The sequence below is a fragment of the Lonchura striata genome, chromosome 14 (assembly GCF_050655825.1).
Source record: "Lonchura striata isolate lonStrDom1 chromosome 14, ASM5065582v1, whole genome shotgun sequence".
Taxonomy (NCBI): Eukaryota; Metazoa; Chordata; class Aves; order Passeriformes; family Estrildidae; genus Lonchura; species Lonchura striata.
Window position 1 is genome coordinate 16,712,593 of NC_140716.1, and position 14,066 is coordinate 16,726,658.

The window sequence follows — 14,066 nt, forward strand, 5'->3', positions numbered from 1 at the left end:
GATGAAACTTCCACGTCTTCCCTCTTTTGAGCATTCTTACACGCAGCTCGCTTTGATCCTCGCCGATGCGCGCTCGGCTGCGGGCAGGCAGCTCAGAGCCATCTTGCGACCGGACACGCTCGGGGCTGTGCGGGCGCTGGTCCCGCCCTGCCTGGCGTGGCGCGCGGGGCCCCGCCCCCGCCGGGGGAGGTGAGCGGCGCTGCCCAATCAAGCGGTGTTGGGCCGTGCACGTGAGGGGCCGGGGGCGGGGCCGGGATGGCGGCGGCGATGGCGACCCAGGGGGAGCGCGCGGTGCTGGTGAGTCGGGCGGGCGCTCGGCGGGGCCAGGGCGAGCGGCAGCGGCTTCTCCCTGGGCATGACAGCACTGCCGGGCCCCGCAGGTTTGTTCTCTCTGCTCGCGCTCGAAGCCGCGGGATGGCGGCAAGGCCTCTGCGCCTGGATCCGGGCCGAGCGCTGTGCGGAGGCTCCTCGGGCCCATCCCTAGAGTAGCTGCCCTGACGGCAGACGCTGCCGAAGTTTTGACATGCTTTCGGGCCGGTGCCCGAGCCCCGTCGCCGAGTGGTTCGGAGGCCGCGGTCTCCTCCCACCTCGCCCAGCAGCGGCGCCCCGGTCTCTGCCACCGGCGCCGCTCCTCCGATGGGCCGGGTTGGGTGGGGTGGCAAGGCCGGGTCGCCCTGCTCCCGGCACACCGTCATTGTGTCCTTTGACCTTGATGTCCCGCTGAAGCGCCCCCCACATGGCGGGTGCCCGAGCCGCTCTAGTGAACTGGTAGCAGCGGGGATGGCTCAGAGAGACGTCACTGCGGCCTCCCTGGGCCAGGATCTCCGAGGAGGAATGAAATCACCGGTATGGAGAAGGAGTTCAGAGATCCGTCGGTCTGGGTGGAAAGCCACATAGGAAAACAGGTTTTTCTAATTTCATAGAGTGTAGAAGAGTATGACCAGCATTCCCCAAAAATACAGCTGTGCAGTGCACAGATGTGCACAGACTTGACTTAATCCAAAATTAATGGGCAGGGGAAAGGAGATTTCTTGCTCTGACTAAAGGGAAGAAAGACACCGATGGACATTTTGAGTAGAAACACCTACGTGATGCTGGTGCATGTTGGAGGTACTAAATGTATCTGCTGCACCCACAGGATCACTGTTCCTTTGGGAACCTGGAGGAGGGCAAATATTACAGACTGAAAGAGTTTCAGATCCATCTTCTCTCTGGTGTCAGTGACAGGATCTGAGGGAACAGCATGGAGCTCTGTCAGGGGAGGTTTAGGCTGGATATTTGGAAAAGTTTCTTTATCCAGATGGTGGTCAGGCACTAGAATACTCTCCCCAGGGCAGAAGTCACAGCACTCTGCATGATAGATTTCAGGGAGGGTTTTGACAACACTCTCAGGTGCATGGTAGAATTCTTGGGGCTGTCCTATGTAGAGCCCACACTTGGACTTCATGATCCATGTGGGTCCCTACCAGTTAAGAATATTTTATGATCAGTATAATTCTCATAAACCCAAAAGAGGATTAAAGGGTTGAAGTCAGTGGTCCTGCACCCAAACTGGTTTGAATAACAGGGAATCCTGCCTGGCTTTGTTGTGTGTGCCTGCCTTGGATAAATGTTTACTGCAATAAACCTGACTTTCTCCTACTGGTTGTTGGGGTAACTCTTGCATAAGGTGATGACACATCAGTGGGGGGTTGTGTTCCTCATGGTGAACAGGAACTATCTAGCAGAGAAACCCCAAAGTTTCTCTGAGTTTAAGTTAAAGTTCTGAGTTGACCATAGCTTGCCTGTTTTTCTGTGGACAACCAGCTCAGAACTCTCCCCATGGAAAATTTATCTTTTCTTACAGGATGACAAGTGGCAGTCTTTTCTTTGTCCCATGTTTGCTTCTGTTCCCTGCTTCTTTGATGACTTGCATGGGGACTTATGGTTTAACAGGAACACTGGATGTGCTTTGAGGTTCTGCTTTATAGAGGCATCTCCATGGCAGCAGCCAATGGAGGCTCAAGGCAGTGAGTCACCAGAACTGAACTCATTCATTACTGAATTTTCCCCAATGATTGCCCCAGCCTGTGTCCCCCTACCCCCCCACCCACTTTTCAGTTTAATTTGTTTTGGTTTTAGACTGCTATTGCTTGGCAAAATGCTGGGGACGGAGGTGGAGATGCTCATTTTAGTTCTTATCTTTGTTTCTCAGCACTTCATTAGCAACAAATTTGTCTGCAAATTGATTCAGTTTTGTCTGTGCCAGGAGTTGGTAATGGATCTCCCTAGCTTTATCTTGGCCCATGATCTTACTTCCTTCCCTGACCCATTGAGGAAGGGGCAGGAAGGGAGGCTGGGTACGTGTCTGGCAGCCAGGTGAGTCTATTTTAACAGCTTATAAAAGATGCCCCAGTTTTTGACGCAGTAGTATTTTTACTTTGCTCTGAAAGTTCCATTCAATTCTTGGTTTTTGGTACAGTGATTTGTGTACCAATTGCTTTCTTAAACAAAGTCAGGGCAAGAATGAGATCAGTTCATTGGACTGGGGTAGAGATGTGGAGACTGAAGTGTTTCAACAAATCAGGGAGAAATCTTTTGTTCTCCTTTATTTAAACAGCACAGAAACAGCAGTACACATAGAACTTAAATAATTTTGGCATGTATCTGAGAGTTTTGCTTCCGGTGTTTGATATCTAATGATTCCACTGCTATTTTTCCATGACATAGGAAGAAGAATTTAAATGGCTTTTACAAGAAGAGGTCCATGCTGTTTTGAGACAGCTGCAGGATATTTTGAAGGTGAGATTAATTTTGTCTGAGTTTTGTTTGACCTTCTGTGTAAAGAATGGTGATAGGCTTCCCCTGCAGGAAAAAAATTTTGGTAGAGGTTGCACAGAAAGGTCATCCATACATGTCCATTTCTGTCCCTGGTGTTTGCTTGCCCTCTGCTCTTGATGATTCACAGTAAAGCTGATTTTGCCAAGATTGCTCTGTTCTTTGCCTTCTGCTGAGAGCTGTTTTGAAAAGGCACATGGAGCCAGCCAGACCTATCTGCCAGGCATTTGCCTGAGATATGAATATTTTCTGGAACAGAGAATCTTAATCTGCCTGTAACTGATGTGTGCTGGTGGAAGCAAGCAACATGGCCTTTAGGTGACAGCTGCTACTTGTGTAGTAGTTACTACTATGTGCTCTCCTTGTTCAAAATCATCCTTTCCTCAACATGCCCACCCCACTGCCCCTTTCACAGGCCTGATGTGTTCAGCTGAAGCAGATGGGCAGCACTTTTCTCACCTTCCTCCAGCCTGAGCATGCGCTGCAGGACTGACTCTTTCCAGTGGGGAACTGGCCAAAGGCACTTCTATGCACTGAGAATGCACTGTGTGTCTGCTGGATCAGTGTTCAACAGGCCCAGCCCGTTAATACTCTCTGGCTTTTGGAGGTTATGGAGTGATGGAAGAACAGGGCTAAAAATGTGGAGGTGAGAGGCAAGTGCCAGAGATGGTGTGAGTGCCATAGTGCTGACTCAGAACTGGAGTCAGTAGCAGATGACAATAGACTGCAATACCTTTATATATTGTACCCATTTTGAAGAATTTATTATAGTTTTGAGGGTGAAGTGTGTAAAGGGCAGTCACCAGCCAGTATAACCAGATGGAGGGCTGCGAAGGGCTGGTGTTCTCTCCACACTTCCTTCATGTGTAAAGACCAGCTGTGATAAGGGGCAGCACCAGGGTGCCTGAGAGTATGCAGAGCTGAGCTGTTGGATGCTGCTCTTTCTGTAGGCAGCTTGGGGAGCTGGCACTGCCCAGCTCCAGGATGTGGGATTTGAAGATGCCTTTCACTATGGACTGCATGCGCTGAGCCTCCTGGGCTTTGCCAGTCCTGCAATAGGATGAAATCCAAGTGCTCTGCTTGGTAGGCTTCAAGAGGCTGGCAGAGGGGACTGCTACATATTCAGCCACTTGATGGTGTCCACATTATCTTTGTTCCTGTCTCATGGTGTGCTTGGCCTAGGCAGATGCTCCAGCACTCACTGTGTCCTCTCTTGGGCAGGAGGCCTCCCACCGCTTTGCCTTGCCCACCAGTGGCTCAGGAGGAGCTGTCAAGCAAGAGAGTTTTGTACTAAGCACATCAGGGTAAGTGGTGGTGGTCAGTGGGTCACTTTCCTCTGCAGCAAAGGGTGCATATCCTGGAGGATCTGTGGTGAAGGGCTTTGCAGAAGCCCTGGAGTAATGGGTTTTCTTCAATAGGAGATTTTGCCTTAAAGAAAACAAACTAGCTCTCATGGCAGGTGAGAATAACAGTTGGTAGCTGTGCTTCAGGGCTACCTGAACCAGCCTTGTGCCATTTCATGCTGACATCTATAATGTAGTCACTGATTCCTGAACGCATGCTTGTGTGTTGCCTCCGTGATGCAGGCAGTTTGCCAAAGGGCATTTTTCTGATTATGACACAGTAAGTTGCAGTTACAAGACCTAAATTCTGCTCTTGACTCAGTTTCTGAGCCTGACTATGGAGAAATCTTAACCTTTGTCCTAATCTCCCTAAAATAGCAATAGTAAATCACCTTCACACAAAGCAAACTGAGGCTTGTGCAGAAGGTGCTATAAGTATGTAGTTCTTCTGAAATTGATACCCATTTTTTGATCCTCAGTGTGGCCCCTTTGTCTCAATACTAGCAGAGTTCACAAACTTGTCACAAGCTAGTTAACCATAGTCATTAGAATGTCACATCATTGCAAGGAATCATGCAGTAATTCTGTACTAAATTTGAACATTGTCTTCTTCAGATCTTAGTTAAACTTAATTTAGTTTTCATTTGTTGTTGTAAGGTGGATCTTGCAGTGTTGATCAAAGAGTCTAATACAGTAAAATGTAAGGTATGGCCCGACCAGATGCTTCAGTCTTCTCCTCACACTGTTCATTGTACATGTGAGTCATCTTGCAGGACCTTTCAGAAAGTTTGGGGTGTGGAATTTTTACTTTTTTGAGGTTGTGGGGTTTTACTTATTTTGGGTCTTTTTTCTTGGAATGGGGTGTGGGTTGTAGCTTTCGACTCCTGTAGGAATCATCTAACTCTTCAATGTCAGTAATTAATTTTATTGTCTTGTGCTTGTGCCTGCTAGAGCTCTTTGTAACAGCAGCCAAATTGTTGACAGATGATACATGAAATAAGAATGGGATCAGAAATTAAGGTAATGTTTTAGGCAGAGCAGTTTGGGTGAGGTGGCCCATAAAAAATATGACTGGAGTTTACTGCATGCCAAGAACTGGGGACTTGAAAATGTGTGTGATGTCCAACTACTGGGCAGGAGTGTTCAGACCCTGGGCAGGAGGAGCCATGGAGGAGGTGAGGTGGTAGGCTGGCAGTTGATAGGTGCCTCTTGTGACATGTGTTGCCAAGATGTTTCCTCTCATTCCAGCACAGACCAGGTGAAAGGTGTGATGACGCTGCAGGGAGATGCACTGTGTCAAGCTGTGAGTACTTACAACACTTCTTGCTTTGTATGACAAGGGGTGGGTGTCAGCTGTATCACCCTTTGATCACCTCAGGGAGGGAAGCTCATCCTCATTATGTGTTACCAGTGATCAGTGTTCTTTGTCAGTTCTCCCTAATTGGCCTAGATGTTTCAGCAACCATTGAAATATATCAAGATCCAGCATCAGACATCCCCTTCTACCACCACCATGTGGTGATGAGTTCTGTAGTCAACTTCCATGGGATTCCTTGCCTTTACCACCTTTGTTGTGTAATAACAAATTGCTTTGGGACCTTCTGGGCTGAGGTTGTGTGTCCTCACACAACAACATTGAAATTCACTCAATGCATTTCAACCTGTTCTTTTTATTAATACCATCCTGTGGAAGCACTGAGGTTCTGCCAGGTCTGGAAGAAGGGAATGCAACTGCCTACCCCTGTCTTCTGCGTACAGGCAATTTTTCCTCTCATGTGTTTGTTTCTTTTTCAAGGATGTTAATCTGAAAATGCCCAGAAACAATCAGCTCCTGCATTTTGCATTCCGGGAAGACAAACAGTGGAAATTGCAGCAGGTACCTGTTGGCTCTAGATGCCCACCCATCCACAACCTCAATGCTCTCTGAGCACTAACTTTAGTCTTTCGAGAGAGATTGTTATGTCCATTCCACATGAGCTACAGTGGTAAAAGCTAAGGGAGGAAACAGGTACAATTAAATAAGTTAAATTCAGTTGGGGTGCCTGGGTGGGCTCATTCCAGACACAACAGTTGATCTGAAGGCTGTGTAGCAGTCATGATCCTGTAAAGGAGTGCCTGAGGTGCCTGTGCAGGGCTGTCCCATGTCACCACAAGCTAGCAGGGCAAAGAGCAGCTTCAGGAGCTTTGAGCAGCTTGTTCTCATTCTCTTACAGATGCATTTGTTTACACTGAGAACAAATTATTGTGTTCCAGTAGCATGTGTGAGTTCCCTCAGGTAAGGAGTTAAAAGAATGCAGCTATCCAGAACCAGAATCTGTTTCCCATCATTTTGCTGGGACATACCTGATTTTCAGGACCTGGCCTAGTGTCTTAAGACATAGTTTGCCTCAATTACTTTGTCATAGCTGAGTAGGTTGGAGGAAAATGGATTCAGTGTATTTCCTTGTGCCATAGCTCAGGTTTTTCTGAGTGATGAGAACATTTGGCATTGAGTGCAGTTCCCAGCATCTGCTTTAGCAGTGAAACCTCTACCTAGTAACTTTGTAGAAATCTAGAAAATCATGTACTTGGGATGTTAATACCAAACTTGACTGTGTTTCTTCATGCCTTGCAACAATGCAAGGAAGTTTTTGTGACAACACTCAGCAGTGCCTTTTCTTTTGTGGCTGTTTTGTACTGCTGGCTAGTTGATAGGCTTCTACCAGCTTTTATGGAAAACAACTGCCTTTATTTACTTGCATTTTGTGTTCTAATGTTGTTCAGATACAGAGTGTGAGTGCCTAAAGGACTGAGTTCAAAAGGATTTAAAGTGGTTATGTGGTGATCTTTGGCTTGTCTGAAATAAAAACTAGCATCTCACCTTAATAAGTGATGACAGTTGGAGTTTTGTTTCTCTGTACAAAGTGAAGTCATGGGTAAGAAGTTGTAGTGTAGGCACATTTTTGAGGAACACAAGTGCAGGCACATATCTTTTGAAGAAGTTGATTAGAAAACAAATCAAAGTCAAGGGGAAATATGAATGGAGCAAATCATAACAGCAGGGTTAGCATTGCTTGGTTGGGTAGTGCTGCCAGGAGCAGTTTAGCTTGCTCAGAAGCCTCTAGGAGATGTAAAGGCTGGAGGTGGTGATATTTGGAGATGCCCAAGTACCTGCAGTCTGACAGTGGACTTAGCATTCTCACTCTTCTCTCTGTGGCCTCCAGTGCAAGAGCTTTCTGAGAGCAGGGCTGTTGTGTGTTCCCTGAGCTCTGCATTAGAAGGAACCAGAGCCAGGTCTATGCCAGGGAGGCTTCTACAAGGATGTAGAGCTGGGAGCTGTGACTGCTGGATGGCATTGTAAATATATCAAACTACAAATAACGCCAAGCTGTGTAGTCTGTCTCCCAGCAGACATGTCTTGTACAATCTTCTCTGCTTAGCTGTTGCATTTGTACCCTCTAATTTACTCCTTGGGTTTGTTTTTCCATTTTCATGCTGCTGCCTGAAATTGAATGCAAGTCAGCTTCTATCAGGGCCATTGTCTTCCTCTGGTTTGTCCTTGCTCCCATGAAAGCAAGGATGCCCCTATCAACCTTGCTTTTATGACTGTGTTCCTCTTGCTTGAGAGGAACTCAAGACATCTGTGTTCTGAGTCTGGTTTGGTCCCACACAATGGCACAGCTTCTTGGTGCTGGAGATGACTCTGAATCCCAACAATTTCACTTTAGAAGGACTCTTGGATACCGACAGAGACACTGTATTAGAAATCAGTGCTTGCTGCTCATTGATGTAATTTGTTTGAGCTCTGATAGGTTGAAATCATTGTTCATGGTGCTAGAGCTGACTGCTGTATGCCATTAGCAGTGAGAATTCCTACCAAGTGGTTGTGGTCAGGGCACTCGCAGGTTGAGAGTGCCTGATGTCACTTCAGGACAGGAACAATATCTGTACTGACAATCCAGGTTGTAGCTGTCAGACTGTTCTGTATCTCCAGTCTGTGAGTGGAGAACCCAGTAAATGCTTCTGGGCAGCATTGGTAGGCTTGTGTTAGAGAGTGTCTAATGTTTAGACGTAGCATTAAATTTGAGAAGACGCCATTCTTAAGGTCAGTGAGATAATTGAGGAAACCTTTACTTCTGAGTACATGTTATTACTGAGTGCTTCTTTCATAGGGCTCTATTTGTACCATTGCAGATCCAGGATGCTAGAAACCATGTGAACCAAGCCATTTACCTGCTTATGAACAGAGATGTGAACTACCAATTCAAAACAGGCTTGGAAGTGCTCAAGGTGAGGAGAAAGCTCCTGATGCTTGGGTAGGAACATGCATTTTTCTTTCCTCCATTTGTTGTTTTAAACACAGTTAGTGCAGATTGCTGCCTGAGTCTCTTAGTGGAAACAGACTTAATAGTTGTACCCATACGTACCCATGTCAAGAAATGTCCATGAAACCTCATATTGTATATGAATCTGTACTAGTTTAGCATTAGTAACAGGGCTGTACATCCTGGTGAGCAGTAATCTGAGCAGTCATTGCACTATAACACATCAGTGACAATGTGAGAGGATATTCCTTGATGTTCTGTGGATGATGTTACATAAGTTACTCTCTGTTGATCAGTGCTGCAAGCGAGAGCAGCAGTGAGGCAACCATCAGTAAAAAGAAGATGATAGTACTTGTGATTTACTGAAAATCTGAAAGTGACTTCTGTCTTGCCAGTAGTGTTTTCTGGGGTCTAATACAGAGCATCTGCTGTATGGCAATGAAGCCCAACCTTCTGCTTGAAAATGTTCTCTGAAGGCAACAGAATTTTGGCTTGCTCATTAGAATTCATCACAACATCAAATATGAGAAAATTCAAGTGGAAGTAAGGGGAGATATTAGTCATTTTACAAAGTGCATTCATCTTAGCAGCCATGAGCTCTGTAACAGACATGTTGCTTCCCCATTTTTTTCTGGAAGAGGAAGTCTGCCTGAAGGCCCTTTGAACTGTGGTTTCTGGCAGGATTGTCCTCACAATGAGCTGGTTCTTTTTATCTACTTTTTATCATAGCTGGTTATGAACAGGGGGAGCCCATGCAGCAGCAGTTGTACTTGTGATGTGGGAGTGGGGAGACCAAGAATGTAGCTTGTTTTTTCCTTAATGCCTGTTCTGAAGAGCTGATGATGAGTTTGTTGATGCCTTTTTAGCGTCAGTAATTGGTCTTTCGTTGGCTTGGTATTCTTGTCATGAATAGCTGTTCTCTCATTAGTCGATGGTATTGAACACTCCTGACCTGTCTCATAAGTCTCTGATGGTGGTAGAAGTTAAACTTCATTTATGTGGGAGCCAACCCTTCCCAAAAAGTTCCTGAATTCCTGGAAAGATGAGGGGTAGTGGCAGTTGTTATTTTAACACTTGCAGAAGGCTGTAGGATTCTGCATCACTCTGTCCAGAGCCGTCCAGGAATCACACTCAGCAGTGGTTCTGTACATTAACTTGTAGCTTATGGATGCTGTGATGTTGCAGCTCTCCAGAGCCCGAAATCGGCTGACCACTCCTGCCACTCTGACACTACCAGAAATTGCCTCCAGTGGTCTCACAGTAAGTATGTGGTGGTCTAGATCTCTATACAGGTTGGCAGCATTGCAATAGTTTGGATACTGTGCTGCATCCTGTTGGAAGTGGGTTTCTGAAGTGTCTCCTGAGGCAGAACTGAAGTGCAAGTGCAAATCCTGATTGGTTTTGGCTGCTCTGTATCTTCCTGTGGGAATGCAGATGACTTGGGCATGAGGACTCTGGTTCTCTTGAGAGTAAGTTCTGTTCTCTGCCCAAGAGTCTTGTCCAGGGATGATTTGCCCGTGTGAACACTGCTCCATACTCTCTTGTCACTTTCAAGCACATATCATTTGATTAAGGGCAATGAGAACAGCAGTTGTTGCCTGCAGCTGCTCAGTCTTTGTTTCTCTCCTAATATTTTTCTTTTGTCATGGGGTAATTGTAGTGTGGCTTGGGAAAAGGGAATGATTTCCCAACATTAACAATTAGGATCTTTTTACTGACAAAGAAACTAATTTTCTTGCTAGAAAATGTTCACCCCTGCGCTGCCTCCAGACATCCTTGTGAATTTCTATATTAACCTGAACAAGCTGTGCCTCACTGTCTACCAGCTCCACGTGATGCAGCCTAGCACAACCAAGGTGATGCCCACTGTCTCCTGAGCCTTGTTTAGTTTCCTCTCCTTACATCCCACTGTGAGGAGGAGATCACACTGGTACCTGGTGCAATGTTATATTCATAAGATAATGCAGAAATAAGTGCAGCTGGTACTAAGTGTCTGTGTTTAGGTCTGCTGCACACAGAACACTGGCTCTAAATCTAGTTTAGGGCATGGCTGTTTAGCCCAGAAGAACATACCAGTGCTCTGGAGTAAGCCATTTTTTACTAAATACTTTAAATACAGTTTGATAATTTTGTGTCATTTTGGAAGGGCATAGTTATATTAATCCAGTTTACATCTGAGTAGCATCTTGGGTTTTCTCTTGGAGTTTTGATTGATACTTTTCTGCTTCACTTGTCGCATGGGTCAACTTGATGTCCTGTAAAAACAGCATTAAACTCTTAAGCTTTATGAATTGCAGTCCTTCCATAAGGAAGATTTTCCTAAAAAATCTATATTTTGTTTTTCTGCTGGATCTTCTCATCTTATTTCTGTAGTGATAAAATTTGTAGCTACATTGAACTCAGCCAATGGAAGAACTAACTCCTTTCATGAGGGAGCAGGAAGGGTTCTAACAAAAGGGATTCCATATTGATGGAGTGTCCAGGAAATAGAGTATGGGTGTTTCTTGATGCCAGGCTACTGAAAGTGTAAGCCTTAAATGTCTTTCTTCTAAGTGGTTTGTTTACCACATCAAAATCCTAATGACCTTTTCCTTCTCTAGAACTTCAAGCCTGCTGGAGGGTCTGTTTTGCACAACCCTGGGGCCATGTTGTAAGTACAGTCACTACAAAGGGTAGTGTACCTGGATAATAGGTGCTGGTATGTCTTGAGGGTGAAATACAAACAGCTGCATACAGTTTCCATTGTAGCACCTCTGAAGAGGAGAAGCTGGATTGAGTCACTTGCTGTGCCTGTGAATGCTCTGTTGCGTCTCTTTAATGACTTAGTCCTAAAGGCCGAAATACGTCAATTTCGAGGATTCAGCCCATCTAGACAGTACTCTCATCTCTCTAGATATGAGAGTTTGCAACAAAAATGAGTGTTTGGTTATTGGCATTGCCATTTGCATTCCCTGCCTTATGCCTGTCTGGAATGAAGGGAAGTTCCTAACTTCACCCTTTAGCTTTGCTATAAATGTGGTCAGAGGTGGACTTGAGTGTTTGCATTCTGTAACTTTGCCAGGTGCTGATTTAATTGTGATAGAAATCATCATAATCTCTCTGATGGGAATATAAGACAGTTGAGTTTTATGCTGTTGTGTGTGAAGCTGTGCTCTTTCCCCCCCTTCCAGTGAGTTTGGCAGCCAGCGCTATGAAGTCAGCCATGTCCATAAAGTGGAATGTGTTGTCCCGTGGTTAAATGATGCCCTTGTCTTCTTCACAGTTTCACTGCAGCTTTGCCAGCAACTGAAGGACAAGGTAATGGCCTTGAAAAAGGGGCTTTGTTTTTAACTCTGGATTTTGAGAGGACCTCAGATCTGATGTGATGCTCAGCTTGCCGAATATAAGGGATGAATCAGTGTTCTGGAGCCAGGGATCTGGCTGGCACTGCCTAGCAAACAGCCATAGGATAAGTATAGTGGTATGGCAGATGTATGCTAAGCTGGTGACTAGATGGAGAGGAGCAAGCACACACTTTTGTGTTCTCAGTCATGAGGTGGATGAGACAAAACAAGCAACCTAGATTCTAGTAGATCAATGCTCAGTTCCAGCTCTGCAAGTTACCTTGAGCAAGTAACTTCATGCTCCTTGAGTGACAGCAGCAGCAAACCTGCCCTTCAGTAGTGTGGTGCTGAAGTGTATAATGCTGTGAAGCTAAGTCCTCCCTCACACATTTTGTGCTCCTTTTTTTGTGGTCCAAGGGGTATAGGAACTTACCTGTTTTTGTTCTTGCTTTCCAGATCTCCGTTTTCTCCAGTTACTGGAACTACAGGCCATATTAATTCTCTGTGGAACGTTCTATGCCTTCACAGTACTTCGAGTGTCTGTCTCTGTTCTCTCATGCCAGCTGAGTCCAGGTCAGCCTGAGTGCTGTGGTTCACTGCCAGATGCCCTGCACAGGGCAGGGTCAGTGTACCCAGAGACACAGCTTTTGTAGCCTTGTCTGGGATTGCTGCATATGCAGGGCACCAAGTAGTGCTGTGTGGTTGACAGGAGCTTCCATTGGTCCCTCTTGTGCATTGTGTGGCTGACACTTCCCAAGCCCCTGATGAGTTACACAGGTCTGTTAAAAGGGATAGGTGCTCTGGACCACCCTCACTAACTAGAACTGTGTATTGTGCTGTAACTAACTCCTTGACTGTGAAGTGGTTGGGAAGGGGGGAAAACAGACTGACATAACACACCTCTTAAAAGATGGGGTATGTTGCTCCCTGTAGTGAAATATGTTTCTCTTATCTAGTCCAGCTGTCCTTATAACTAACCCTGAGTGACTCCCTGTTCTGCCCATCTCCATGTTACTGATTCCCCTTTGGGGATGCTCTTACTTGCTGCTGTTTGAATTCTTTTCCCTCCTCATCCAGCATCAATGTGATAAGTATTTTTTTCTAAGACCTAGTTGGGCCAATTGGTCTTTTCCAGGTTTAGTATCTTGTTTTCACTGCCAGCCTTTGAAGTTGCTCTGGTGTACCTTGTGCAGTCTTTCATCTTGTCATTAAACACAAAGTGAGTACCATGTTGCTACTATGATTTGCTGCCTGTGGGTGCTACAATGTGTAACTCATACCTTTAGCCACTGCTAACTCTGAAATAAAGACCCTCATAGCTGCAGTGCTCATGTGTACTGTGAAGAAATGAGTATCTTGAGATTCTGTGCTCTCTCACAAGTGACTGACTGTTCTTGGTTATGCATGCTGGGTTGTCTTTGGATTTACTGGGGAGGACAGTAGTGGAGGCACTACTAGCTGGGCAGCTCTTCAAAGGCTGAGCCTGTTTGCATAGCCTCAGTCCAGTGCTGTCTGATACTTGAAATACTACCTGAAGTAGTTTTCCAAACATGCCTTGACAGTTATGTTTGGAAGAGGCTGTAGGCACTCAGACTGGGGTGAGTTGGCTCATAGAGTTATTCAGAACAACTCTGGCAGAGTGGGAAGTCTCCAGGTCCCTGTTCAGGATTTTCTCAGGAAGCTGCCACCTACCCACATGGCTCTGTTGCCCTTGGAAGTCTTTTGCAACCTTCTTATACACCTTTTTGTGAACAGGTGCGTGTAAATGCTCCCAAATTTCACTTGGTTCTGAAGACCCTCAAGGAACAGTGAAAGGGACAGCTGCTCTGACAGGAAGGATGATGGAGAGCATGGGCAGCTGGGTTCCTCTCCTACATCTGCTACTCAAGAGCTAGCAGGGGCAGAGACAATGTGATGAAAGAAGTAAAAATTCCCAGGGATGAGATCCCAATCAGTGGCAAAGCTGAGGTTCAAGAGACCTGGTTTTGCTATGAGGGTTCAGTAAGAGAATGGCCAGGAGAGCTGTTCAAAATACATAGCTGGTGGGGTTAACAAAAAGCCCCAGACAAAACCTTAGTAGTAGCAGGCAGTATATCATGCATGCCAGGCATGCTGCATGCCAGTGCAGCCAAGCTCCTGTGGCCAGGGAAAGTCAAGAAAGCTGGTGTAAGGGGATAGACAGCAGTGCTAGGTGGGGACAACAGAGGGTCTGGCTGATCTAACTGGAGAGGAGCAGGGAGAAGAGGGGGCAACAAGAAACAGGCAGCCTGTATTCACTG

General features: G+C 46.0%; 1 protein-coding gene across 8 annotated transcripts; it reads left to right on the top strand.

Moving 5' to 3' along the window:
- The first annotated feature begins 240 nt into the window (after positions 1 to 240).
- ROGDI (rogdi atypical leucine zipper) lies at positions 241 to 13,111 on the top strand. 8 transcript variants are annotated; one of them, XM_085591853.1, is made up of 13 exons: positions 241 to 380; positions 2,710 to 2,781; positions 3,233 to 3,463; positions 4,039 to 4,121; positions 4,818 to 4,917; positions 5,409 to 5,463; positions 5,956 to 6,036; positions 8,334 to 8,429; positions 9,626 to 9,724; positions 10,207 to 10,320; positions 11,065 to 11,114; positions 11,635 to 11,761; positions 12,244 to 13,111. In XM_085591853.1, exons 5-13 carry the CDS (start codon positions 4,868 to 4,870, stop codon positions 12,283 to 12,285), a joined length of 714 nt encoding a protein of 237 aa, XP_085447979.1. In that variant the 5' UTR covers positions 241 to 380; positions 2,710 to 2,781; positions 3,233 to 3,463; positions 4,039 to 4,121; positions 4,818 to 4,867; the 3' UTR covers positions 12,286 to 13,111. The 8 variants fall into 8 exon arrangements, with proteins under 8 accessions (XP_085447979.1, XP_085447978.1, XP_085447976.1 ...); XM_085591852.1 differs by having other exon boundaries at positions 241 to 297; XM_085591850.1 differs by lacking the exon at positions 3,233 to 3,463.
- Positions 13,112 to 14,066: the final 955 nt, after the last annotated feature.

What these genes read in the sequence shown, in the direction of transcription:
- ROGDI (XM_085591848.1), top strand. Translation starts at nt 637, where the DNA reads ATGGGCCGGGTTGGGTGGGGTGGCAAGGCCGGGTCGCCCTGCTCCCGG. An exon ending in AGCTGCAGGATATTTTGAAG is followed by an intron (nt 2,782 to 4,038) that starts GTGAGATTAATT and finishes TCTCTTGGGCAG; the next exon opens with GAGGCCTCCCACCGCTTTGC. An exon ending in TTTGTACTAAGCACATCAGG is followed by an intron (nt 4,122 to 5,408) that starts GTAAGTGGTGGT and finishes CTCTCATTCCAG; the next exon opens with CACAGACCAGGTGAAAGGTG.